The sequence below is a fragment of the Canis lupus genome, chromosome 4 (genome assembly GCF_003254725.2).
Source record: "Canis lupus dingo isolate Sandy chromosome 4, ASM325472v2, whole genome shotgun sequence".
NCBI lineage: Eukaryota > Metazoa > Chordata > Mammalia > Carnivora > Canidae > Canis > Canis lupus.
The window spans coordinates 3395323-3422098 of record NC_064246.1 but is presented as its reverse complement, the minus strand read 5'-3'; the positions used below and the strand labels follow the sequence as shown (position 1 = coordinate 3422098).

Below are 26776 nucleotides of genomic sequence, written 5' to 3'. Positions count from 1 at the left end.
TTGTTGGCCTTAGATCTTCTCTAAAGACTTAGATACAAAACCCTGAGTTTTCCTAAGTAACTAGGTAAAGCACCTCATGACATATAAAACTGGTGTTTTTGGTTTTTTTTAAAGATTTTGTTTATTTATTCATAAGAGACACAGAGAGAAAGGCAGAGACATAGACAGAGGGAGAAGCAGGCATCCTGCAGGGAGCCCGATGTGGGACTCGATCCTAGGACCTTGGGATCACAACCTGAGCCGAAGGCAGACACTCAACCACTAGGCCACCCAGGTGTCCTAAAACTGTTTTGACGTATAAAACTTCATGTTTTGTAATTAATGAAATTGACTCAAGACATGTTCTAAGGAAAATACACCACTAGAATGATGATTGTTTTCATGGTAAAGGCATATAAAAACTAACATGCTGCTTTTAAAATACTGGGATTTTGATTTGAATCATACTAAGTAAGACCAGTTCTTTATAAAAAGATTCCCAGTTTTAATTGAATTTAAATTAAAAAAAAAAGAAAAAATTTCCCAGTTGCTTATCATGCGGCTAAAAGTAACTTCTAAGGCCACATACTGTTTACTAAAGATCCCTAAGAAAGGATATTCCACTGCTCCATACAAGATGCTGTGTCTGGTTTACATTTATCAGTAAATGGTTCTCAAAATGCATCTGGGAGGTTGCCTGGGTGGCTCAGTCACTTAGCGTCTGACTCTTGATTTTGGCTCAGGTCATGATCTCAGGGCCTTGAGATCGAGCTTCTTGTCAGGCTTACACTGGGCGTGGGGCCTGCTTGAGATTCTCTCTCCCTGTGCTATTCCCCCTCCCTGCAAAAAAAAAAAAAAAGAAAAAAAAGTTCTTTGGGCCACGCAGCCAGAGTTAGACCTGTTTAAGAGTTCAGGCTATAGACCTCTGATGGGACAGATACAGAGATGGGTCCAGACGTGAGCAAGAGGTCAGCACAACATCATTATGCAGAAACATGCTCTCCTACTGACCTGATCCATACGCTGAAGTCTTCGTCATTCTGCCCCTGAGGAGGGAAATAATGGATCACTGTCCCTGCACAAACCCACCTGGGCTTGTTGGAGGACCTGTCTCTCTCACTTGGGCCAACCCACAGGAAAGAGCATATTTATTTGAATCTAAGACAATGAGATTATCTTTTGCAGGACAAAGGAGGGTCATGCAGAACCTACCAAGTTAAAGAGTCTGTGACTATTATGTTAGTATATGTTTTGGGAGAAATGAAGTTTACTTAATGTCATGGGGAGATGCATCAGGGATGCAGATCCATTTTGTTTCATCTTATTAAATAGTAAGGGTAAGAACTGTAGGGGGCACCAGGGATGTGTCCTGAGTGGTTCCTACTGGAGCTTCTAGAGCCTCGGCATACCATGATCGTGGCTGTGCCTCAGAAAATGTGCTTGGTCTCCTTGGTGAGAGTGGACTGGTGGGTTGTATGCAGGGGAGAAAGTGAGCAGAAGATCTTGGAGGAACAGGAGGGGTGGGAGTGAGGAAAGAGGACAGAGCTGAGATTAATTGAGACAGAAATGGAAGGGAACGTGACCCCAGGATCAGGGGCAGAGGAGGGAGAACACTTACAAAGGACATGGAAATTGCAAGCCTTGAGAGCCCAAGAGAAGAGATGCTGAGAGCCAGAGGCAGCATGGTGCCCAAGACGTGCCCTGGGCAGTGGGCAATACAGTTATTAGGGTGCAGGGCTGAAACCTGCAGGGGGTCACCACATGGTGGGATTGGTGGCAGGGCAGACTGGACAGCAGGGAGAGGCTCCCCAGCAGGGAGAACGGCAGAGGGGAGGTCGCTGTGGGGCAAGGAGGCAGAAGAACATGAAAAAGCGAAGCTGGGAAAGTCAGTGTGCAGTGGAGTATGGGTGAGGTGGGGGGCCTCACAGTAGGGGACTCCGTGAGGTGGGGGGCCTTGCAGTGGAGTGTGGGTGAGATGGGCATTACCAAGGGAGCAGGGTGGTGACAGTGCTGGGTGCAGGCCTGAGAACACACGTGAAGTTTCCATTTATCTCAAGAAGAACCTGCTGTCAGCTTCTGGGACTGACAAATGGGCAAATGAGAACACCAGAAAACAACCTTACAAGTGTTTACTTATCTTTACTTTACATGTGTACTGATGCTTGCACCGTAGCTGTCCCCTCAGCCTCTTCAAGAAAACCTCCAGCACAATGTGTCCTTCCCATTACAGCTGGGGCTTTGTGTGGACACCTCGGTGTCAGGAGGGTCGGGGTCACTGTCCTGACCTGGCCTTTTCTCAATAGTGACAGCTGCCACCCACGTGAACCTTCTTCTTCTTTTTCTTTAAGATTTTATTTATTCATGAGAGACACAGAGAGAGAGAGAGGCAGAGACACAGGCAGAGGGAGAAGCAGGCTCCATGCAGGGAGCCTGATGCGGGACTTGATCCCGGGTCTCCAGGATCATGCCCTGGCCCGAAGGCAAGCGCCAAACCGCTGAGCCACCCAGGGATCCCCCATGTGGACCTTCTGCATGCTGCTCTGCGCAGACCCCCAGGGCATCCATGGGTGAGGCCATGTGAGGTGTGGGGGGCCACTGCCTCCTGGCTCCTGAGCCCGAGAGTGGTGTGGGCTCCCTGGACCTGAGTTCAAGGAATGCTGCTGTTCTGGGAGGAGTCTCACAGAGGAGGACCATCATGGGAGCGTGATGATTTCTCAGAACATTCTGGAACCTGTCATCAGTAGGTTGCAGTAGTTAGTTCCTGCCTGGGTCATTCTTGTGGCCCTTGGTGACTTTTTTTCTGCTGCTTTCTGGGATGTGTAGTCTCCTTTCATTTTTGCCTGGTGGTTATCCTCCCATGTTTCCTTTTTCCTTTTTAAGAAACTGTTTTGTAACATCCCTGTGTTGGCCCCATCCCCTTAGAAGTCAGGGGTGACCTCTACCGTCTCCCAGGTGGGGCTCCCCATGGCTCTTCTCTTGCTGGCTTCTCCTCATTTCGCTTGGTCACTTTGCCCCTAATTCTCAGCTTCTCTGTTCATCTGTTGGCAGAGGAAGAATGGCCTGATGGATCACGAGGACTTCAGAGCCTGCTTGATTTCCATGGGTTATGATTTGGTAAGACAGAAATGAAAATTTGACAAGGATTGGATATTTTCTTAAGCCTGGACTTATGTGCAAGAAATGACTAGCTTAGAGCAGGAGAGCACGTTTGGGATCGGTTCCCTTCTTTGTATAGGATGGTCATTTTGAAGGTTTGCCTTCTACTGGCTAAAAATAATTTCACGGAACCAGAACATATCTTTTTGTTCGGTAATTAGTCAGATTTTTTTTTCTAGTGAAGGAAGAACACGTGAACTTTTAAAAACAGCTTTATGGACATCCAGTTCCCTCATATAAAGTGTATACACCTCAGTGGCTTTCAGTAGCCTAATGATTTCCAAAGTGCTTTTCCCTCTGATATTAATCTATATTTTGAACATGAGTTGCTTTGATTCTTTTTGGACCCTTAACAAAAAAATTGGGAGAGCCGTGTTCTGCACTGCCGCTTTCTACTTAGCAATGTTACTCTTGTGGGTTATAGTCTGAAAAAAAGGCCCATCTCTTTCATTTTCTCTGCATTCCTCTCCCAAAAGTATGTTAAGGCCTGAAGGCTAATGCATCAGAGAGAAGAAAGAATTCATATGTTTGGGAGCTTCTGGCTTGATGCTACAGCAACTTGTACCATCATCTGATGTCAGTAAACCTAAGTTGCCCCTCTGCGGGCTCTATTAAAAAGACAGAAAGGAAATGCAGGGAATATTTAAGTTTTTATTTCATAAGGAATTCACAGGTCAGGAGTTAAAAGCAGGAGAATGGCACTGTTGAGGATTGTGTCCTGTTATGAAGTGCATGTTTTCTTCCAACCTTGCCCCAGGGCGAAGCTGAATTTGCACGCATCATGACCCTAGTGGATCCCAACGGACAGGGCACTGTCACCTTCCAGTCCTTCATCGACTTCATGACGAGGGAGACAGCTGACACAGACACGGCAGAGCAGGTCATTGCCTCCTTCCGGATCCTGGCTTCTGATAAGGTCTGCACTGACAGATTTCCCTCTGCTTTTGTGGTAGCTCATGGTGTTTTTCTAGTAAAACAAAAAACAGTATTGCCAAAGTAAAAACCGTTTTGATACTGGCGTATTTTGTACCACATCAGCATTGAAAAAGCAAGTCAACCTGACAATGGCCCACACAGAACAAAGAATACACACTCTGTTCCCAGCACTTGTGTGGGGGCCTCCCAGGGAATTGGGCAGAAGGAACCCAGTGCATATTTTGTGGAGTTTTTTTGATGTGTTTTACTGGTTAAACTTTACGTTCAGGAGATAGGACTCAGAAAGAAGGAACTGCACAATTCAGATACTGTGGAACCAGGGACCTTTTCTTAAGGACCTTGTCTTTGTGGCCAGCCATGGAAACAAAGCTAAATATAGCCATTCACCCATTTAAAATATGGGCAGGCTTTGCATTACATTTAACTGCAAGTTCGGAATTTTTGAGTCTCATTCCCCAAACAATAGCGACATCTTAGTACGTATAAATTCAGTGTGGAATATGATTCTTTTACTCAGTGTTCTGGCCGAGAGAGAAGGGGAATTTAGTGTGTTAAAGTATCAACAGAAACATGCTTAATATCTTACAACATCAGACAAGATACACTATCCTGAAAACCATAAATGTTTGATTTAGAATTTTAAAATCCTGTATCATGAGGATAGGGGTAGAGGAAGAGAGCCCATCTGATGTAGGAGGTAATCAGCCAAAGCTCATCTAACCCACTCATCCCCCCTACCCCCTAAAAAAACCCTGCTACAAGTTAAGCATATTTGCTGTTTATTTATTTTGACTCTTGTCAGCCAGTCTGTTTTACCAGAATTATCCTGTTTCCTGTTGGACGCTTGACATTTAAAAAAACTATATGCATCCCAACATTAAATATCAATTTTATTCTGCTTTACAAAGAAGTTTTCTACAGTGACAAAATTAGCTTTTTAATAAACTGAGTAGGAAAATGACTCCATTTTCTAAAAACACATATACATTAAAAAAAGAGTAAACGTTGGTCATGTTAACTGTCCCTATATTCTCATCAGCAAATGATACAAACCAACTATCCCTTTATCTTTCCAGTATGAATCTTAGGCCATAGTATTTTTCACCTGCGTTATGGCTCAGTTTGAGATGATAGTCCTCCCTCTGCCTTTATGAAGCATATTAAATTTTGTGCTGGCCACAAAACAAATCACCTTGTAGATACACTTTTTTTTTTTTTTTTAAGATTTTATTTATTTATTCATGGAGACAGAGAGAGAGAGAGAGAGAGAGAGATACAGGCAGAGGGAGAAACAGGCTCCATGCAGGTAGTCTGACATGGGACTCGATCCCGGGTCTCCAGGATGAGGCCCTAGCTGAAGGCGGCGGCACTAAACCGCTGAGCCACCTGGGCTGCCCTAGATACACTCTTAGCAGTGAAATACAGCCTGATGTCAGTTGTCAGTTACCATGCCCACTTGACCCCTGCCTTTAATCCTTTATTTAAATTAAACAAATGCAAGCTGTGTGTAAGTATTAAAACTGTTTATCTTCCAGTGTTTTCTGCGATTGATCTTACAAACACTTGTGTGTTTTTTCCCTAGCCATACATCCTGGCAGAGGAGCTGCGTCGAGAGCTGCCCCCAGATCAGGCCCAGTACTGCATCAAGAGGATGCCCGCCTACTCAGGCCCGGGCAGTGTGCCCGGAGCCCTGGATTACACCGCGTTCTCCTCTGCCCTGTACGGGGAAAGCGATCTGTGATGCTCGGGCTCTGTAATCACTGATCCCATCAGAACGCAATAAAAGCTGAAGTCACAGTTGGTTTCCTGGAACCTTTGACAAGCTTTATTAAGTTAAAAGAGAGAAAAAAATAGTTTGCAGCTCAGTAGTTGCCAGCCATGTGATATGGCTGAAGTGAAGTTTCTACCATATATGAGGTAGTGTGTTTCATAAATAGGTTTCTTTCTGGATTTTTATCCAAGATTCAAGATTAGGAAAAAAAAAATCACACATTAGTTAAACGTTTGATACTTTAAAAAATATTCTTCATATTTAATGTTTATGAGATTATCCCTAATGGATTATATTTGGGATATTAGTGTTTTACTTTCTTGCTTATCCAAAGATTAGGTCTATTTGAATTTCATATTGTCCAAGGAATAAAAACAAACTACCCCAAAGATCCTTTGTCCCAAAAACTTTTTAAGTAAAGATGTTAGTCAGCTCTTCATGATTTAGGATTATGTAGTCAGTGGGTTTCAATGCCTTACTTATTCTCCAGAGTAGGGAACTCCTCAGGAAATACAAAAGTCAGTTTAATTGCCAGAGAGGAAGAGAAAAGCACTGGATAAAATGCATGTTTTTAGGATTATCTGCTGATTCCAAGTTTCTGTGCTTTTTCTAGAGCTTGTTAGCACAGGTTCTCCTTATAGAAATGCTCTGTTATGACATAAACAAATGTCTGTAGTAGCAGTTCCTAAGAGGGGACAAGTCAGAAACTGGGACCCTTCTGGCTTTCCAGGTAGGACTTTTTTTATGCCTTTATGGTTTTATGACCTGGTAAGAAGAAGGAGTTTGTAGAAAACGGTAGGAAAGGCTTAATTCTCAACAGGGGAGAGGTAAGTTCTTTCCTTGAAGAACCTTTATATATCTTTGGGTGAATTCATTCTGTGAAGTAGGAATTATTAGATGTTTTTGCTAGCACTTGGTGTGTGTTCATCACTGACTGGATGGTGCATCCTGACAAGTCTGAGTCTGGCTCCATCCACATCTGAAGCCTCGTCACAGAGGACACACTATGTGCTCCCAGCATCATCTTGTTCTTGTCAGTGTTCGTTCATTTTTCTGCTCATGCTGCCTTATGCTGCAACGGTCCCCTCTGTTCTTCCATCTTGTTGACAGCTTGAGGAGAATAAAGCAGGAATTCTTTTTATATCTTAGCCCTTATTGATCGGGAAAGGAATTATAAACAAACAGAAACAGTTGCAAACAGCCATTAAAGTGTGACTAGAAAAGGCAGTAATGTGCTTATTACCTACAGTCTGTTTCCTCAGATTTTTATAGCCTTCCATCTACAGAAACATGACATTTTCCATTCATAACTGCTTTTGCTACATTGGCCCATTTAGAACCTTCAACCTTTTTAACTTAATGTGTTCCATTTTATTGAGTAGATGGTAGCTTGCAAATGCCTGAAATATCTGAGTAGGTTTAATGCCAAACACTTTTGGGGTCATGTCTAGGTGAACTCTGACTCCCTGTTTTATTTCAAGCAGGTGCTATATTCCAGCCACAAACATCATGGAAAAAGCTAGAAAGTCGTTCTGCCTTTGAGGCTACTAGGGGGAGTTGTGGTGTTTTAGGATGGGAAGAGGTAGCTCATCTACCTAAAAATCTTAATTTCTTTACAATATTCAGGCAAGATATTAGATCACTATATGCAAATAAATGAAGAAAAGAAGTAAACTCTGAAAACCACTTAGTAAACGTGTTTATACTCTCATTTTAAAAGTTATTTTTATTCCTGAACCTGAATTATCAATTAAACTTCATTTGTAAAAGAAAAAGAAAAGAATTCCTGTTTTTTATTATTCCAAACAATAACCAGTTTCTTTGGTTAACAACAAACTTCATCACCTAAAATTTCCACCATACCTTAAAACTCTCTTACCTTACTTGAACAATCAGAGACAAGCTTGTCGAGTGGAGGGTGAATTTGAGATGAGGAGTTAAGGTCGACCCAGTTAGAGGTGAGTGACGAATGGACACGGAGATGAACTGGATTAGGAATTTTACCTAGGAGCTCATACCAGAAAGCACATTAGGTATTTTTGAAATGTTTTGAAACGTGTGCATATCAAACCCTTACCTCAGACTGTCAAGGTCTGGGTTAAGACTTGGACATCTGAATGTTTTTGAAAAATTCAAATTTTGGAAGATTTGAAGTGAAGTTTCTACCATATATGAGGTAGCATGTTTCATAAATAGGTTTCTTTCTGGATTTTTAGGTAAATACAATGAATAATCAGGCTTTTGTTTGTTTCTTTGATAAAACAGCAAATTACTCAAGTAGTGTGAAATTAGGAGGTTCTAGGGACAGAAGAAAAGCAAAAAATGGGAAATTGCAGAATATCCAAGATTCAACATTAACACTTAATTGAAAACCACTGGATTAGGAGTTCCTTGCTGGCTCAGTTGGTAGAGCATGTGACTTTTGAACTTGGGGTCCTGAGTTTGAGCCCCAAATTGTATGTAGAGACTACTAAAAACAAAATCATCAAAAAAAAAAAAAAAGAAAGAAAGAAAAAAATGATGAAAGCCAGTGGCTTAGAGGTCAAAGAAAGGATGGGCAAAATAAAAAAGTCTAAAAGAATTAGAGAGGCTCTACCTGGGAAGGTAAAATGGGACAAATATGAATGGCCAGGCAAACTCCAGAGCCGTCTGGTTGGTGACCTGGAAATGCCAGGCTATGAGTTTCATTAATCGACAAGAAGGCATTGAGTGTGCCCAACGTGTTCTTGAGCTTTCTTAAATACCCAGGAACCTGGGCAGTGATTATACTGTCCTGTCTGGGGCATTTTCATGTTTCAGGTGAAATCAGCAGAGGAGACCGGTTCTGTTTTTCTTTTGCATCACTGATAACTCGATACTTTAGAACCTGACAGACCATGATTCTTTCGCAACTGGGAGCTGGAGATGGTTGTGAGCTGTCAGTGGGAACCTGAAGCCAAGGATTCCCTAGGGCCTTAAAATCTTTCTGAATTTATCCCCACAGCAGTGCAGATGGGTAAAGCAGATGGGTGGAAGAAATGCCTGGGGGCCCACCAAGCACACGTGCAAATCCTTTTGCATGGCTGGGAAACCACAGTAGCAAATATACCGATAAAGTCACGATGTGTCCTTATGGGACAAGCTACCTGAGATGGAGAAGCATTAGCTATGTAAGTGTAATGTAAAGAGAAAAATACTTTTTGAATATGCAGTATGAACAGTGAGGTGGTATGGTTAGCATTTAAGTGTACAGCTTCAAAATTACCAATGTGACCAATGCCCAAAAAAAAAACCCAAGAACAGCAGCCCTCATCAAAATAACCTCCTTCATGAAAACTACCATACTGATGCCTGGACCCCACCCTAAACCACTGTAATCAGAATATTTGATATCAGTGGAGGTGGAGAACCCAGTCAAGGAAATCAAAGCATGAATGTCAATGAGTGCCCTTAAGGAACCAGCCTTCTCTCTGGCTACCCTTCCCATGTACCACCTCATATGTACCCATTCCTGAGCACTGTTAGTTCCAAAACACCATCCTTTCTCATAATCAATTCAAGTGTTTCAGATGCTGGACAGGTTCTTTGCTCTTCTCCAGTGGGGGTAAATCCATCATCCTTCCAGGCCTGTCTCCTCCTTTGGGAGGCCTTCCCTAGACTACTTCCATCTTCGCAGCCTTACTCTCTACTTCCAGAGCTTATTCTTGCTTTAGCTTTCAGGGTCTCGTACCCTGCCCTGGGGTAGTACTGTGAGCTGAGATGGCCAAGGGTAGGGACTTGTCTTACCCATGCATCCTTAAGCACAGGACCTGGCACAGGGCAGGAGGTAAGCATTGAATGAACAGTTCTGTGTGCTCCTGTGCATCTGAATATTATTGACTAGCAGCCACAGGAAGGAGAACAGGTGGAAATAATCAGGCTGATGGCTGGGCTGGAGAGGATCAGGAAAGGATCCAAACTGATGAATGACAGTGTAGTGATTTTCTAGCAGGGAGACCCATGCATGTGAAGATGTCCAAGGGCTTTGTGGAAATGGGAATATTTTTTAAAAAGATTTTATCCATTCATGAGAGAGAGAGAGAGAGAGAGAGAGGCAGGGGAGAAGCAGGCTCCATGCAGGGAGCCTGACGTAGGACTCGATCCCAGGTCTCCAGGATCAGGCCCCGGGCTGAAGGCGGCGCTAAACCGCTGAGCCACCTGGACTGCCCGAAATGGGCACTTTTAATGCATTTCTGGATCTTCAATTTCCCAGACATACTCTTTCCTAACATTACAGGATCTCCTTTGTCACTTTTGCTTGTAGAACCACCCTTCTCCTCTCCCACTTCTCAAAAGAAAACACACCCCTCACCCATTCTAAATCTAAGGTCCACTGACCGTGGGTATAAAAATCTCCAGGGCTCTGAACAAAGGGATGATTTGAACTATTTTTTGAATCCCTTATTACGGTGCTTAATCAAGGTACCATACTCCCAAACCCTGAAACTTTCTATCTTTTCTGGTCCTATTGTTATGCTGAAGGTGAACTGTGGTGTTAGGAATGGAACACACTGGCCCTTGTAAGGACATTATGAAATCAGATACGTGTATTATAAAGCACTGGGGGTGGCAGTAATGCCAGTTTTTCTGACCTCACCTTTTCCACTCCCCAATTATTATCAAAAGAATGAATGACTCATGAGGGAGATTGATGATGGAAAATTGGACCATCAGAATGTTCTCCCCGCAGTCTGAGGCTCATGTTTCAATTTTTGGAGTAGTGTCTTTAGAAGAACAAAATTTTAATTTTGATGACATCCAGTTTATTATTTTATCTTCTAGTTTGGGATTTTTTGTGTGTGTCCTATTAAAGAAATCTTTGCTAAATATAGGGTCTTTAAGAATTTTTCTGTTTTCTCCTAGAATTTTCATAATTTTTGAAGATTTTATTTATCTGAGAGAGAGAGAGCACAAGTGAGGGGAGAGAGGGGCAGAGGTAAAAGCAGACTTGCCCACTGAGCAGGGAGCCCGAGGCAGGGCTCAATCCCAGGACCCTGAGATCAAGACCTGAGCCAAAGGCAGATGCTTAACTGACTGAGCCACCTGGGCATCCCCTAGACTTTTTGTAATTTTAACCATTATGTTCAGGTGTATGATTCATTTTGAATTAATTTTGTACTACAGTTAGTTACATAGGGAAAAATTAAAAAGAAATAAATGGAAAGATATTTTCATGGGAAAAAAGGAAAATCAGAGCATCAGTAAGAGAGATTAACCATCTAAATGGTGCTTTTTTTGATCGAGTATTTAAGCAAAAGCAATTGTTTTCAGCTACTCTCAAGAATAATCCTTAGTATTAGTTTGCTGGTTAGAAAAGCACCACCAAACAACTGAAACAGCGCAGGCCACTATTGTAGTGCTTTTGGAGACAACCACAGTTTTCAAATTTCACCAGACAAAACCTGTGGTCATTTTTTACCTGACTTCTTTGAGATTTGGTGTGTATTACACAAAAAGGTATTTAAAACATTTTAATCCAGGCATATAAAATATTCCAATTACAGTCTTGAACTTACTTCATCTTTGAAAATATTTGTATGCACTACTTCATGTTAGCAAAAAAATAAATAAAATTTATACTATACACCAGATCAATTAATTTTTAGCTATACTTACTCTTTCACTAGATACTTTGAATAAGTTTGATTAATATGTCTAACAAAATTAATGGAATTACTTTTTAATTTTATACATGATTTGTATTTATTTCCAAACACCAGAGTTCAGTGTACATACACATACATATGTAACAAAGGAGTACCATTCCTTTTAAGCATCCCCTTTGCTTCATGAATAACTTAAATTTGTAGCTACATATTGCATAAGTAAGTGAGAAAAATTTACATAATGAAAATTTTCTATTAGCACAAGAGCATTTTAATCTTAATTGCTTTTACAAGATTTGTTGCATTATTTATCTCTTGGTGGTTTTTATTCTATTGGTCAAAATGTGTTAACATTTTATTTGAAGAATAAAGTCTGTTTTTTTTTTTAAAAACAGTAAGACTGATGTAATCATTAAATTAATCATTTAGCCTGAATTTGGTAATTAGGTTCCATGGAGACATTTTTCATTTCTTCAATTATCTAAAGCTGCAGCTCCAATGTTTTGAAGAAAATACAATTAAAGTACATGATGATATAAAAGCCTTTTATTTTCAAAAAGATACTGGCCAAGGTGGGTTGAAATTAACAATTGCTCCAAACTCTTCTTGAGTGTAATGGACTAAACAAGGCATCTTTAAGAGAAAGACAGCAGGCATCACCAACACTTGGTTGTTAGGTCCAAGGGATGGGATGCTTCAACCAAGACATCTGGGTTCCTGTTTGACAGATTTGCCTCAGTGACATGGGCTGCTCACCTCAAGATTGCCATAGAGAAAGAAACACACTTGTACTCAGTGGGGAGTCTGCTTCTCCCTCTTTCTCTGCCCCTCTGCCTGCTTGTGCGCTCTCACTCTCTCTCAAATAAAGAAATAAAATCTTTAAAAAAAATTAAAACCATCATATGATTTCATTCATACGTGGAATATAAGAAATAGTGAAAGGGACTATAAAGGAAAGGAGGGGAACTGAGTGGGAAAAACTAGAGAGGGAGACAAACCGTGAGAGACTCCTAACTCTGGGAAACAAAGGGTTGCAGCAGGGGAGGAGGGCAGGGGGATGGGGTGACTGGGTGACAGGCACTGAGGAGGGCACTTGACAGGATGAGCACTGGGTGTTATACTATATGTTGGCAAATTGAATTTAAATAAAAAAGGAAAACTAAAAAAATTAAAATTAAAAAAATAACAGTTTGAACTGCATGGGTCCACTTATATGCAGGATTTTTAAAATATATATATATCCAGTACAGTACTGTAAATGTGTTTTTTCTTCCTTATGATTTTCTTAATAACACTTTATTTTTCTGGCTTACTTTATTGTAAGAATACGGAACACAATGCATATAACATACAAATAATGTGCTAATTGACTTATTGGTAAGACTTCCAATAGGTAGTAGGCTATTAGTAGTAAAGTTTGGAGGGAGTTAAAGCTCTATGCAGATTTTTTTTAGTACATGTGCTGCCAAAGCGAGCACTCTATGCAGATTTTTAACTGCACAGGGTGGGGGGGTGACACCCTTAACCACCACGTTATTCAAGGGTCAACTGTATATGCTTTAAGCCACGGTATTTACGGTCTCTGTTTTTATCAGCTTAGCTTTACCCCAAATAATACATTAGGAACCTTGACAGTTTCCTGACCTGGTTGCACAGCTATATTTATGGTATTTTATAGTATGGTATTTTATTCTATTTTATTTTTAAAGATTTTATTTATTTGAAAGAGAGAGAGAGAGCACACCCAAGCATAAGTGGTGGGGGAGGAGCAGAGGCAGAGGGAGAAGCAAACTCCCTTTTGAGCAGGGAGCTGGACACAAGATTTGATCCCAGGACCCTGGGATCATGACCCGAGCTGAAGGCAGATGCTTAACTGAGCCACCCAGGTACCCCTATTTATGGTATTTTAGATTGTACTAAGCATTTTCACATTTTTGTCTGTCAACTCATCTTTATATATGTTTAATAATGGAAGATAGTGACATTTTGTACCAAATTCAACACATCCATTCATTCAATCCATCCATTCGTTCATTTTACAGCCACCACATATAATTTTAAGCACAATTTTCAGACATTCTTTGTTTTCACATGCTTTATTCTTCTCTTTTCTACATGGTTTTACCATCCAATGCCCCTCTGACTCTTTCCCATCAGAGGGAATGTAAGCAGTTTTGCTGACACAGAATACTTTTATCTCTAGGGGCTAGGGTTCTTTTTTTTTTATTTTCTGTCCCCATCCATTCATTTATTCTCTTCCAAATAATAATTTATGTTCTCTTTCAAGAATTTTTTTATAATCAAAAGAGACTATGTGATATGGATCTTGAAGGGTAGCATGCCTAATGGCCTGTCTTCCACTTGGATCTTCCATTATGATGTCACTTTCTTATGAGAAGACTGACAGATGGCATCAGTGGGGAAAGACTGCTGGTCAGCCTTGCATAACTCTTTGCCATTTTATTTTATTTTATTTTATTGGTCTCTGAGCACCCAGTGTGTTTGGACTGCTGGTTATATTGGCGTCATACCACATACATGTCAGCCTGTTACTCCTGTCACAGTCTTGCTTCCGCACTGTTTCTGAGCCCAAGGAATCAGCCACAAGTGTGAAAGCTACTGCCTGTTTTTACACCACAGTGGGTCTCAGGGGCCTGGGGTCCACATGCAGTACCAGCTTCAACTCTCTCCCTTCTCCAGCTGAGGCATCTACTTCAGGGTTCCTCTGGAAACTGGTGTGCTGGGTGAATCTATATGTCCGAATCTCAGTGGGGAGCTCTATGGGGACCTAGTTGTTGCTACGGAATTACACGTTTATTGCCTCTTCTTCCTATGTCTGATGGCCTCCAAATGGTTATCATAAACCTAACCATTCATCGTCCAACTTCTGATAATCATGGAGGGTTGTGGGGTAGAGTCTTGACAGGCAGCTGGGGATTGGTGAGGCCCAGCAAATCTGACTGCAGGCCTCAGAGCTGGCCCTTTCAGCTCCTACTCCTTGTCTGCCACCACTACTATTAAAGAATGTTCTGTCACATACCTAAAATCCTCTTGTGAAACATGCTTTGGGAAATACCGATTTAGAATAAACAAGATTTCAGGAAATTACAGCTCAGAGATAATCTCATCCAAACCCCTTCATTTGGTAGAAATGAATCTCAGAGAAAAAAGGTGACATCCATTATCACAGCTGTTCCTCACAGCGGTCCCTTTAAATTAACTATTATCCTCATTCTACAGAAAATTGAGACCATCATGGTTAAGTGCCTATGATTGCCCAGCTAGCAGAGTTGGGACTTCCAGGACTGTTCTTTTTTTTTAAATTTTTTATTTATTTATGATAGTCACAGAGAGAGAGAGAGAGAGAGAGAGAGAGGCAGAGACACAGGCAGAGGGAGAAGCAGGCTCCATGCACCGGGAGCCCGACATAGGATTTCGATCCCGGGTCTCCAGGATCGCGCCCTAGGCCAAAGGCAGGCGCCAAACCGCTGCGCCACCCAGGGATCCCAGGACTGTTCTTATCCATTACCCCATGATCAATTTTGAAGGTAGGAGATTCTGAGTCATATTCTAATATCCCATGTAGGGCCACATTCCATTTTCTGCCAGGGTGTAGACTGTAGAAGTCATTCTTCAATATATTAAAAATCCACACTTATTCTCCACTGGGCCGGGTGTCTGAATCACTCAATTCTGTTGGATGCATGAAATGTTCCATACTGAACAGTTCAGAGAAAAATAAATAGATAAAATATTAAAAGTAAATATGTATCAAATTTGCAAAACCAAATGAATTCCCAGCCTGCTGCAGTATTCACTTAAGTAATAAACATATAAGAAACAGGCTATTTGTTTGCTGCAGATGTAGGAAAGCCCTTAAGACTTTGGATTTAAACTTAAATACTAAATTTACATTTAATATTTGTATTTATGTCCTAACATATATATGTGTGTGTGTGTATATATATATATATATATATATATACACATACATATATATATATATATTCAATAGTCAGTGCTTGCACCTGTTTTATGCCAATGCCCACCACTATTCAAGACTTGACTGCTTCCCTCTGTTCCAGGGCTTGCATCCCCAGCTATTTCCCAGAGACCATAGCTCTTGGGTGATGTCTGTCTCCAGGGCAGCTCATTGGTGGAACAGATAGGATACACACTCCAGATCTCCCTGCTCACTGACAACTTTATCAAGGTTGGTTGTGGCCAGAAATGAGGAGGGCGGAGAATGAGTGTTAGGAGGACTGGTCAGACAGTGAGCAGGTGCAGATGGAACAACTGGGAGAGAGCCAGAGAAAGGCCAGCCGCACCCACCTTCCGCCCCCACAGAGGGCTAGACAGTTCTAAAACAGAAAATTCCTTCGTGTATGCTAATTACAATCATTCCAGGATCTGCTGACATTAAAATGAAGACTTATTTTGAGAAGGCTGTTGTAAGAGTCCAAGTGTGAGATAAGGGCCTGGCCTCAGTCAGAGTCAGAAGAGCAAAGATGCCTGGGTGAGTCTTCCTTTTTTAATTTAATTTAATTTAATTTAATTTAATTTAATTTAATTTATTCATGAGAGACACAGAGAGAGAGGCAGAGACATAGGCAGAGGGAGAAGGAGGCTGATAGCCTGACGTGGGACTTGATCCCAAGACCCCAGTATCACAACCTGAGCCAAAGGCAGATGATCAACCACTGAGCCCCCCAGGTGCCCCTCAGTGAAGTCTTCCAATCCTAATTTGAAACCACTCAGTTTACAGTCCCTGCCTCATTTTATCTTTTTTGTCTAACATGATAAAATGAAGCACAAAGAAGGAGGAAAAAAAACCCCATGATCATCTGTATTGATATAGAAAAAGAATATGATAATATTCAACACCCTGACATGATAAAAACACTCAATAAAATACAAACAATAGGGTACTTCTTCAAGAGGATTAAGATCATGTGAAATAGAAAATTCACAAATAACATCATATTTAATGAAGACTGAAAGCTTTTCCTCCAAGATCAATAAGGCAAGGATGTCTGTTTTCACCACTGCTATTCAACGTAGTACTGGAAGTTCTAGCCAGAGTAATTAGGGAAGAAAAACAAATAAAAGACATCTAACCTGGAAAGAAAGTAATATGGTCTCTGTTCACAGGTGACATGATCTTCCATGTAGAAAACCGTGAAGAATTCACACACACAAAATTATTAGAGCCAATAAATGAATTCAGTAAAGATTCAAACACAAAATCAATGCCCTGAAGTAAATTGTATTTCTACACATTTATGGTTCCTAATAAGGAATTTATGAAATATTGCGTTTACTATAGTGTTAGAATAAAATACTTAGGAATCGATTTAATCAAGGAGATAAAAGGCTTGCCCACTGAAAAGTACAAGACGCTTCTTAAGAAATTCAAAAAGACCTAAATAAATGGAAAGATATCAAACATCCTTGAATTGAAATATTGTTAAATGTTAATACTACCCAAAACAATGTACAGATTCAATGCAATCCATACTAAAATCCCAGTGGCATTTTTATAGAAATAGAAAACACCCCCACATTTTTCTGAGATCTCGAGGAACCTCAAATAGTCAAACTATCTTGAGAAAAAAAAAGAACAAAGTTGAAGGACTCACACTTCCTGATTTCAAAATGTCCTACAAAGATAAATGCAGTGGTACTGGCATAAGGATAAACATATAGGCCAATGGAATAAGCTTCAGAACCCAAGAATAAACCCTCACATATTTATCAGTTGATTTTTGACAAGGATGCTGAGATCATTCAATAGGGGAAAAAAAAAGTGTTTTCAAGAAATTGTGGTGGGAAAATTGAATTCCATATGCAAAAAATAAATCTGGACCCTTATGTTACACCTTATGCTAAAATTAACTCAAAATGAATGAAAGGCCTTATCTTAATAGCTAAAACTACAAAAATCTGGGAAGAAAACAGAGAGCATAGGGGAAAACGTTCATGCCATTGGATTGAGCAATGATTTAATGGATATGGCACCAAGAACACAGCTCATAAAATGAAAAAATATATAAATTGGACTTCCATAAAACTAAAAACTTTTGTGTCTCAAGAGACATTATCAAGAGAGTGAAAAGACAACCCACAGAGTGGGAGAAAATATTCACAAATCGTGTATCTGATAAGGGATTAATACCCAGAATATGTAAATATAAATAACACAACAAAAAATAAACAACCCAATTCAAAAATGGGCAAAAGATTTAAGTAGACATTTCTCCAAAAAAAGATAGATAAATGGCCTATAAGCACTGAAGGTTGTTTAACACCACTAATCATTAGAGAAATGCAAACCAAACCCACAATGAGATATGTTACCCTCTTAAGTTGGCTATTATCAATAAAATGAAAAATGACAATTGTTGGCAGGATGCAGAGAAATTAGAACTTTTCTACATTGCTGGTCAGAATGTAAATTGCTGCAGCCACTATGGAAAACAGTTGGGAAGTTCCTCAAAAAACTACACATAGAATTACCAAAAGATCCAGCAATTCTAGTTCCCAAGTATTAACCCAAAAGGTTGGAGCAAATACTTGTCTGCCTATGTTCATTGTAGTATTACTCACAAGAGTTAAAAGGTGGAAACTATCCATGTACCCATGAACAAATGAATGGATAAACAATATGTGGTATATTCATACAATGGAATACTATTCTACCTTATAAAGGAATGAAGCTCTGACATATGCTACAATGTGAGTGGACCTTGAAAACATCATGCTAAATGAAATAACTTGGGTACATAAAGTTAAAAAAAAAATCCATTTACATGAGGTACCCAGAGTAGCCAAATCACAGAGACAGAAAGTAGATTATAGATTACCAGGGACTGGGATGAAGAGGAATGGGGAGTTATTGCTTAATTGTTACAAAGTTTCTGTTTGGGATGGCAAAAAATGTTTTGGAAGTGTATAATGGTGATCACCATATTGTGACTGTAATTAATGCCACTAAATTGTATACTTAAAAAAGATTAAAATGGCAAATTTTATATTTGTTGCTAATACATTTATATAAAAATACATTTATGAATTATAATGCAATTTAAAAAATGATGTAATACACCCCAAACCATAGCATTGTATACCTTAAATAAGTGAATTCTATGATATATTAATTTTATCTTGGTAGAGCTATCAAAAAAAAGAAAGAATAGACAACAGCAATCAGCTTTTTAAAAGATTTTACTTATTTATTTGAGAGAGAGAGAGAGAGCATGAGAGACAGAGAGAAAGTGCGTGTGCATGAGCAGGGGGAGGGGCAGAGAGAGAAGCAGACTCTGCTAAGCAGGGAGCCCAACATGGGGCTTGATCCCAGGACCCTGGGATCATGAACTGAGCCAAAAGTTAAGCTGAGCTTAACCAACTGAGCCACCCAGGCAGTCTGACAGCAAAGTTTTGAAGGAAAAAGGCTGTAATTCAAGAATTTCATAGGTAATCAGCCAGCCATTCAAGCATATGAGCAGTAGAAAGACATGGTACATGTGGCAGAGCTTAGAACATCTATGTGCCTTTCTTCAAACAATTACTCGTGAACAATTAATACCCTTTTCCAAGGAAGTTGTCTTGTCCTCTTTTATAAGAGCCCTATCTCATTCACAAGGGCTCTACTCTCATAACCTGAGCACCGTCCAAAGGCCCCACCCTCCAGTACCATCACATCATGAATTAGTTCTTTGTATTTTGAATGAACGCCTTCTTTTTCTCTAGGTCAGTAGCTTTTCGTTTGCATTTCCCTTATTCCATTTCTGCTTTGTCTTAATTCATTTATAATCTCTCTTCATCTATACTGCAGGATCTTTGGTGTAGAAATCCTATTTTGAACATCTCTATTCCCCCAAAGTACCTGACATAATACTTATGTACTTCTGACACTGAATTAGCACTTGTTTTATTGGATTTCCTAAAGCTCTGTTGTCGATATTAATTATGCTTTTTTTTTTTTAATTTATGATAGTCACAGAGAGAGAGAGACACAGAGAGGCAGAGACACAGGCAGAGGGAGAAGCAGGCTCCATGCACCGGGAGCCCGACGTGGGATTCGATCCCGGGTCTCCAGGATCGTGCCCCGGGCCAAAGGCAGGCGCCAAACCGCTGCGCCACCCAGGGATCCCAATTATGCATTTTGATAGTCTGATTCATGCCATAGGTTTCAATTTCTTTGAAATTAAATTAGCTCCTAATAAAAAAAATTCCAAGGTTTAACACACTACAGAATTAACCCTGTGATGGAAATTAATAGTGTTTGACACATAGAATGAAGAAGTAATTGTTGATCAAATATTTACTGGAAGAAAAACATGCATTATGCAATGTTTTCAAGCAATATTTCATTTTTGAGAGACATCCAAATTAATAGTTTAAAAAGGACTTTTATATCAAGGTCCTTAATACCAACTGGCCATCCAAATATAAAAGCTATCTCAAATATTATTAGATGTACATGATACTTACACATGGGTGTTCTCAATCATATACCAGGTATACTATTGTTCTACTTATTTTTCTTAAAGTTTTTACTTATTTATTTGACAGAGGGAGAGAGCACAAGCAGGGTGTACACCAGAAGGAGAGGTAGAAGCAGACTCCCTGTTGAGCAGGGAGCCTGATGCAGGGCTCAATCCATGACCCTGATATCGTGACCCTGAGCCCAAGGCAGACACTTAACCAACTGAGCCACTCCGGTGCCCCTATTGTTCTACCGTAAATGGAAAGAACTATTCCAGCATGGTTGTCTGTTGCCAGAGGACTAACTGGCCACCCAGCTAGTGGGATGACTCCGAAAGCTAGTGTTGTCAAACCATGACAGCCTGAGGTATGGATTTCTAGTATACATATCCCCTACACCAGAAACAAAGGCAAAGAGGCCCTTAGCAAGCTGTATATTTCTGAATCCTTTCTCTGTGCCTCCATTTCTAACCAATACTCAGCTGCCCCCAAACCTCCCCATTATCTAAGGAACGGGGCATTTCTTTACCAGGATTAACACTTTTCATTGAGTTACAGTCAGCTGCACCTGGGGATTACTTTGCTTTATTTAATGTTAACTCTGTGAGATTTATCCTACCATTGGAAAATAAAAGAATCATCTCTCCAATATTAGAGAATTTTTGAGCTTTCAAGTTACATTTTGGTTAAAACAAAACAAGCACACAAAATCCTCTCTGTGCCTTTTATAGAGTCCGCCGTGAAATTTGAGCTAGCAGTGTTCATTTGATAAGGTCTGAAATATGGTGACTACTGTATTCCTCCAGTAACTTTTTTTTTGGTAAGATTTTATTTTTAAGGAGTCTCTATGCTCAGTGTGGGGCTCAAACTTACAACCCCAAGATCAAGAGTCATGTGCTCTACCAACTGAACCAGCCAGGCACTCCCCAGTAATTTATTCTTGCAAACACTTATTCACTTGTCATTGTGTGCCCAGTTAGTAGATGTGCTGTAGATGTAGTTAGGACAGAGCCAGAAAAAGTCTGTACTGAATTTTTTCTAGCACCAAAAGCCACGTAGGAATATTTCCCATTGAAAATGTAGCACACTTAAAATTCCAGAGTTTCAGGAATGAGAATGGCATTTATTTAACTACTAAGAAAGCGGTAATGTTTTACAAACTCATGTTATATTGGAAATGAGGATCAGGGCACCTGAGTAACAGCTAAAATTACAAGCAATTTGGGACATCCAGTTTTCTGGGGAGAGGACTCTGACATTAGTCGCCCACAGGGAGGTTTTACCTTTGAGACAAAGTCCACAAATGCTGAAACCAGTTTTTCCAGGTTTGAGGACCAGCTGCAGGCACCGGAAATGTGACCTTAGGCAAGATGTTTAAGTTCTCTCCTTTCTTTTCCTTTTCTTTTAGCGGAGAAGGAATGAAGAAATCTGTAACTGGCTGTGATCAATTGTGTAAACACGACTGCACTCTGACCAGCCAAATTCTCTTTCCCTTGTTTTTTTTCATCATAAAATAAGGAGATCCTCCTACATGGCACTAATCTTGTTTTATAATGATATATGTGATTATCATTTTTCCTATGCTCTAGCCTGAAGGACCTGAGTCTGTCTCCTATTTTAGCTCCAGTGCCTGGCTAGTGTCGACAAATACTTGTTAAACAAACAAATAATAATGCTAATAATTCATAGGGTTCCAACAATCGGATCTTTAAATGCCAGTACTCCAAGAACTCTTATCTTCTAATACCTCTGAATCATGTCCCAAATACTGTAGAAATTCTAGGCTTCAACTTCACTATCTTAATTGGATCTTGCCTCCCAGTTTCCCGGGCAGGGCCAGAAAACAATGTTTTAAGTCATCTCTATTTCAAAATTTGTCAATTAAAAAATAATTTTGCCCTTCAGAGGAAAACAAAAACAAAATATTAACTTAGCAAAAATTGCTGAACTTTTAAGCACTGAAGCCCTAACCAATTCTTTTTGTCGTTATGAGAAAAGAATTTGTACTCAATTAACTCTTTGCAACTTAAAAATTATTTCTGATTTCCTTCCAGGCCTATACCATAAATTTCTAGAATTCAAAGATAAGACTTTAAAAAGTGTTTGTCAGGTCACTTTGCCTCTTTATATCTCATTTCTTATTTTTTAAAAAGATTTTATTTATTTATTTGACACAGCTAGCACAAGCAAGGGGAATGTCAGAGGGAGAGGGAGAAGCAGGTTCAATCCCAGGACGCTGGGATCTTGACCTGAACAAAAGGCAGACACTTAACCCAACAGAGCCACCCAGGTGCCTCTATATCTCATTTATAAAAGTAAAAATTTAGCAGTTACTTAAAAGTTTAGCTCTCAGTTCATCATCTTATGCTGATTAAATACCATATTCCTATTCAACAAAAATATTTGACTATACTCCTACAGAAAAGCAAACAAACCCAACGCAACCCAAACCAACCCAACCATCCTCCAAAAACCCAGTCAAAAATCCAAACCAAAGCAAATTTTAAAAAGCAAAAACCTGGGCATCTGGGTGGCTCAGTTGGTTGAGAGGCTGCCTTTGGCTCAGGTCATGATCCAAGGGTCCTGCGATCAAGCCCCACATTGGGCATCCTGTTCATCAAGGATTCTGCTTCTCCCTCTCCCTCTGCTCTTCCCTCTTCCCTTCAGTGATCATAAAAGCAAAGCCCTCTGCACTTTGCTTGGATTTTCTGAAAAAGTTTTCAATATCCTCGCAGTTAAATCCACAAATGTTCTCCTCTCCTGTCTTCTGAATGTTGATATTTTCAGTATTTGGAATTAAGGTTTTGTTTAACCCATTACTTCCTGTGTTGGGCTCTGGGTCCCTACTCTATTGCTCTTTAGTTGTATGAGCCCTTGGGTACTTCTTTCTCACTTAATTTCTGTCGCTCTAAAATAGGAACAAATATATGAATCCTATTTTATAAGAATGCAGATTAAAATAAGAGATGCCACATAAGAACTTGTGTTCCACACATGACAGCCAGTTTTATCATGGAGGCAGATCAAGCCCATTTTTTGTGTTTCCTTTTAGCCAAGTGATGTCTACATAGAAGTGCTGGCATAATTAGCCAGGTCAAAGATGAACTACCTTTTGATAATTAAGAATGCCTTTGGAGTTAGTGGAACAGGTGGTACAGATTGAGCCAACTGACTTCCCCGGGTGTCAAGTCACAGAAAGAGATGATAATTCTCTCTGTGTAGGAAAAAAGGTGGGACAAGGCCTCTCTAGGGCTATTGGTGACAATAAAATAACTTCAAATCTCCTTTATATTTGTCACTACCTTGTGCTTGGCAACAAGACCATATATCACAGCATTAGTAAATTCAGCTCAGTTAGTACAAGCCATGTGGATAATCAAAGGGCTTGTTGACCTATGGGACTCTGGAAGGGGCAGTGAGTCAAAATCTTCAGATTATAAAGGAATTGAAGGAAGGAGGACAAACTCAGGGATTTCTGGGAAAAGCTCATGGTCACCTTGACACGCCCCTCAGGGGTAGCAATACCTTGTTCCAGAACTGGATCTCAGTTTACATTCTTGGGACTCTGACGAGCAGGACCCCAAAGCAACCCAATGGGTATGACCTGCACAATCAAGCCCATAGAATAACATATTAAGCTGGAATACTGTTCACTTCCTGGCGTACAATAAGAGTTGGATATCTAGGTTCACCAATCAGATCTTCTTTCTGTGAAGACAAACCTGCTGGGAAGCCCAAAACAACTGAGGGGTTTTTGGAGACTTACTTCTACATAATGGGTGTGTGATGGATGAGCTTGATGAGAGTGAGGGTGGAGACGAGGGTGGGGGGTGGGCTAGCAGATTCTTATCAAAATAAGATAATAGCTTTACTATGACAAGAAAAACTGCTTTACTACAGAGATGGAAAAATTGAGGCTTTCTTTGCCTTGGTGGTCCTACATCCTCTATAGATGTATTTGTATTAGTTTCCTAGGCCTAGTGTAACAAAATACCACAAGATGGGTGGCCTAAAACAACAGAAATGTGCTGTGTCACAGTTCTGGAAACTACAAGTCCAAAACCAAGGTTATCAGTAGGGTCATGCTGACCTCAGCTTTTGCTGTCCTGTGGCTGTTTATTTCTTGAGTCTCTCTCCTCTTCCAATAAGGACACCACTCATGTTGGACTAAGAGTCCATTGTACCTGGACCTCATCTTAACTAGGTATATGTGCACCAACCAAGTAAGTTCCAATCTGAAGAGCTAGGGTTTAGGACTTCCATATATCTGTTGGGGGACACACTTCAACTAACAGTATTCTTGGAACTTTTCTTTCTTAAGATTTTGTGTATTTGAAGGAGTACATAAGTGGGCAGGAGGGCAAAGGGAAAGGGAGAGAAACAGACTCCCTGTTGAGCAGGGAGCTGGATGCAGGGCTCTATCCCAGGACTCTGAGATCATGACCTGAGCTGAAGGTAGATGCTTAACGGACTGAGCCACCCATGAGCCCCTTGGAACTTTTAAGTTGTGTGAGTTTTTGTAGGAGGAATTCACTGCCCCTTTACCCTTATTTGTTACCCTTTTAAGACCAAGAGAACACCGGGTCTGGTCAGTTTTAGCTGACAAAGTGAACATCTGATGACTAGCTAAATACAGAGCCTGATCCACAATTCCTAAGTAAGAGGAATTGCTAAGATGGAGAATACTAAGTAACTAGGTACCTAAAAGATTTTTAACCCAAGGGACACATCAACAAACCTGTGAGACAAGTGAGAATTTGAAACCTTACAATCTTAACAAGATCTTCAGTTTCAAGGCCATCCTCTCCCTCCCACACTCTTTTTTGTTCCATTCTCTCCCACATCAGTTTTTGCTCTCCAAGTGGGACCATTTTCAGTAAAGATGCTAAAGACCCATCATTATTATACTCTTTTTTTTTTTAACAGAACTTCCTTAAAAAGGTTTTATTTATTTACACACACACACACAGAGAGAGAGAGAGAGAGGCAGAGACATAGGCAGAGGGAGAAGCAGGCTCCACGCAGGGAGCCCGATGTGGGACTCGATCCCGGGTCTCCAGGATCACGCCCTCGGCTGAAGGCAGCGCTAAACCACTGAGCCACCCGGGCTGCCCTAATTTTTTAGGTGTACGAAACTTAGGTATAATTACATACAGTAAGATGAAAATGGCCTGCAAATCGGTACCTCAAAAAGAAAAAGATTAGTAAACTTCACACAATTTGGTCTCCATTTTATTCCAGATCCATTTGTTTTCCTCCCATCAACCATGCTCATCCTTCCAGAGGCATCCTTTATTTTCAAATTCTCTCAAGTACTGTTCTACTCGGGGAGTTTCTCTGCTCTGGAATGGCCTTACTTGCTGGGCACATGCTCCTATTTCAAGTCTCAGTCACTTCCTTGAAGCTTTCCCCCAACACTCGGGGAGGACCGCAGCTCTTTGGGCACAAAGTGGTTCTCACTTTCCCTGTTCCGCGGCTAGTTTTTCCCAGTTACTGAGTCCTTTCCCCAAGACAGAGGGGGGTGTGTGTGCGCGTGACGCAGCTCGTCTTCCTTTGCGTTGCAAGTGAGTAGCCCGATGCACCTCACAGCGCTAAGTGTTCAATAGTGATACTGCCAGTAAGTGGCCATAAACGTGTGTTTTCACAGCGTATTCGCATGGTCTCATTTGTCTTCCCACGACAACCTACCTGATGAAGTAGCAGTAACTGCCACCCTCTCCTCTGCTGCCCGTAGCGCGGTGAGGCTGAGTCTAATGATCTCGCACAGCGCCAGTCAATAGCAAAACGTGACTAGAACTTGCTCCTCGGATTCCAAATTCCCGGCTCTTGACGCCACGACACGACCAAGCCAGCGCCAGCTTCATAGCAGGACTTAAACTTGGAGAGGCCACGGCGGTCACACTTCCGGACGTCGGGCTCGGAGGTGCGTCCAACCTCCGCCGGACTTGGGACTTTTGGGCTCCGGCAACACCGACTGCGCTGGACCTTGGACTACATCTCCCATAGAGCCGTGGGGCGAGCCCTCAGGCGATTGGCTGAACTAGATCAACCAATACAGCCGCGACGTGCTCGGACTGACCAATCACAGGCCGGAGGGGCGGGACCTCCCGCACAGAGGCTAGATTGAGCGCAGACACTAACGGCGTCGTAAGGTGTCCCAAAGCCCCGGGGGCCTGAGGTGCTCGCTCCCGTGCCCGGGGCGCCGCGTCGTCCTCCGCGTCGGGTCCAGCCCGCGCCTTTCTCGCGAGCCGGCCTCGGGTCGCGCGTGCGAGGCCGCCAGCCCCGCGCCGAGGACAGGCGGGGTAGCGGGGAGAAAGCACGTGCTGTAGCGTGGCGGAGGCCGAGGACGCGCCTGTCCCCGCCGCGCCGCGCCGCGCCGCCCCGGGTCCAGTCCACGGCAGGTGCCGCGCGGCGGGCTCCGGGCCCCTCGGGGGCTCCAGCGACCCGGGCCTCGGGGCCGGCTCCGCGTCGCTGGCTGGCGTCGCTTTTGGCCGTGCCCTCCTGCGCAGAGTGCGACTTCCCGGCTTCGCCGCTGGCCCGCGGAGGAGGAGACTCGGCGTCATGTCCCCGGCGCTGCCCGCGCTGACGCCTTCCGGTAACGCTGCCGCCCGCTCTCCGGGGTGCGGTGGTTTGGTGGCTCCCGCCGGGGGCTCCGAACCCCTGGGGCTGTCCCCGCAGGCGGGAGGGCGGAGGAGGGCGGAGGAGCGCCGAGGAGCGCCGCGGCGCCGCTCGATCCCTCCGCACCTGCTCCCCTCCTCCCCGGCCCGGCCGACCGCCCGCGGCCGCCGAGCACCGCGCTCTCCCCGAGCGCCCGACGCACGCT

General features: G+C 41.9%; 3 protein-coding genes across 9 annotated transcripts in view; 2 read left to right on the top strand and 1 right to left on the bottom strand.

Annotated features, from left to right (window-relative positions):
• The window catches only part of ACTN2 (actinin alpha 2), a 66444-nt gene extending 60576 nt beyond the window's left edge, over window positions 1-5868 (top strand). For both annotated transcript variants that reach the window (XM_025448528.3, XM_049108741.1), the window contains exons 19-21: window positions 3028-3093; window positions 3893-4051; window positions 5654-5868. In XM_025448528.3, coding sequence (XP_025304313.1) covers window positions 3028-3093; window positions 3893-4051; window positions 5654-5812 — 384 coding nt within the window. In that variant the 3' untranslated portion in view covers window positions 5813-5868. The remainder of the gene's footprint in view (window positions 1-3027; window positions 3094-3892; window positions 4052-5653) is intronic.
• On the bottom strand, window positions 3767-26516 carry LOC112660801 (translation initiation factor IF-2-like). 2 transcript variants are annotated; one of them, XM_049108742.1, is made up of 2 exons: window positions 25642-26516; window positions 3767-4102 (listed from the first exon to the last, which is right to left on the bottom strand). In XM_049108742.1, the coding sequence occupies exon 1, from the start codon at window positions 26514-26516 to the stop codon at window positions 25977-25979; it is 540 nt and encodes a 179-aa protein (XP_048964699.1). In that variant the 3' UTR covers window positions 3767-4102; window positions 25642-25976. The 2 variants fall into 2 exon arrangements, with proteins under 2 accessions (XP_048964699.1, XP_048964700.1); XM_049108743.1 differs by lacking the exon at window positions 3767-4102 and adding an exon at window positions 14860-15185.
• MTR (5-methyltetrahydrofolate-homocysteine methyltransferase) overlaps window positions 26413-26776 on the top strand; it is a 107587-nt gene continuing 107223 nt past the window's right edge. For 4 of the 5 annotated variants that reach the window (XM_025448521.3, XM_025448520.3, XM_025448524.3 and 1 more), the window contains exon 1: window positions 26415-26548. In XM_025448521.3, the coding sequence (XP_025304306.1) occupies window positions 26515-26548 (34 nt within the window). In that variant the 5' untranslated portion in view covers window positions 26415-26514. Of the gene's footprint in view, window positions 26549-26776 lie in introns of all 5 variants that reach the window. The other variant, XM_025448525.3, reaches the window with a different exon arrangement.

Excerpts from the sequence above, each read along its gene's own strand:
- LOC112660801 (XM_049108742.1), bottom strand. The coding sequence starts at position 26,516 with ATGACGCCGAGTCTCCTCCTCCGCGGGCCAGCGGCGAAGCCGGGAAGT.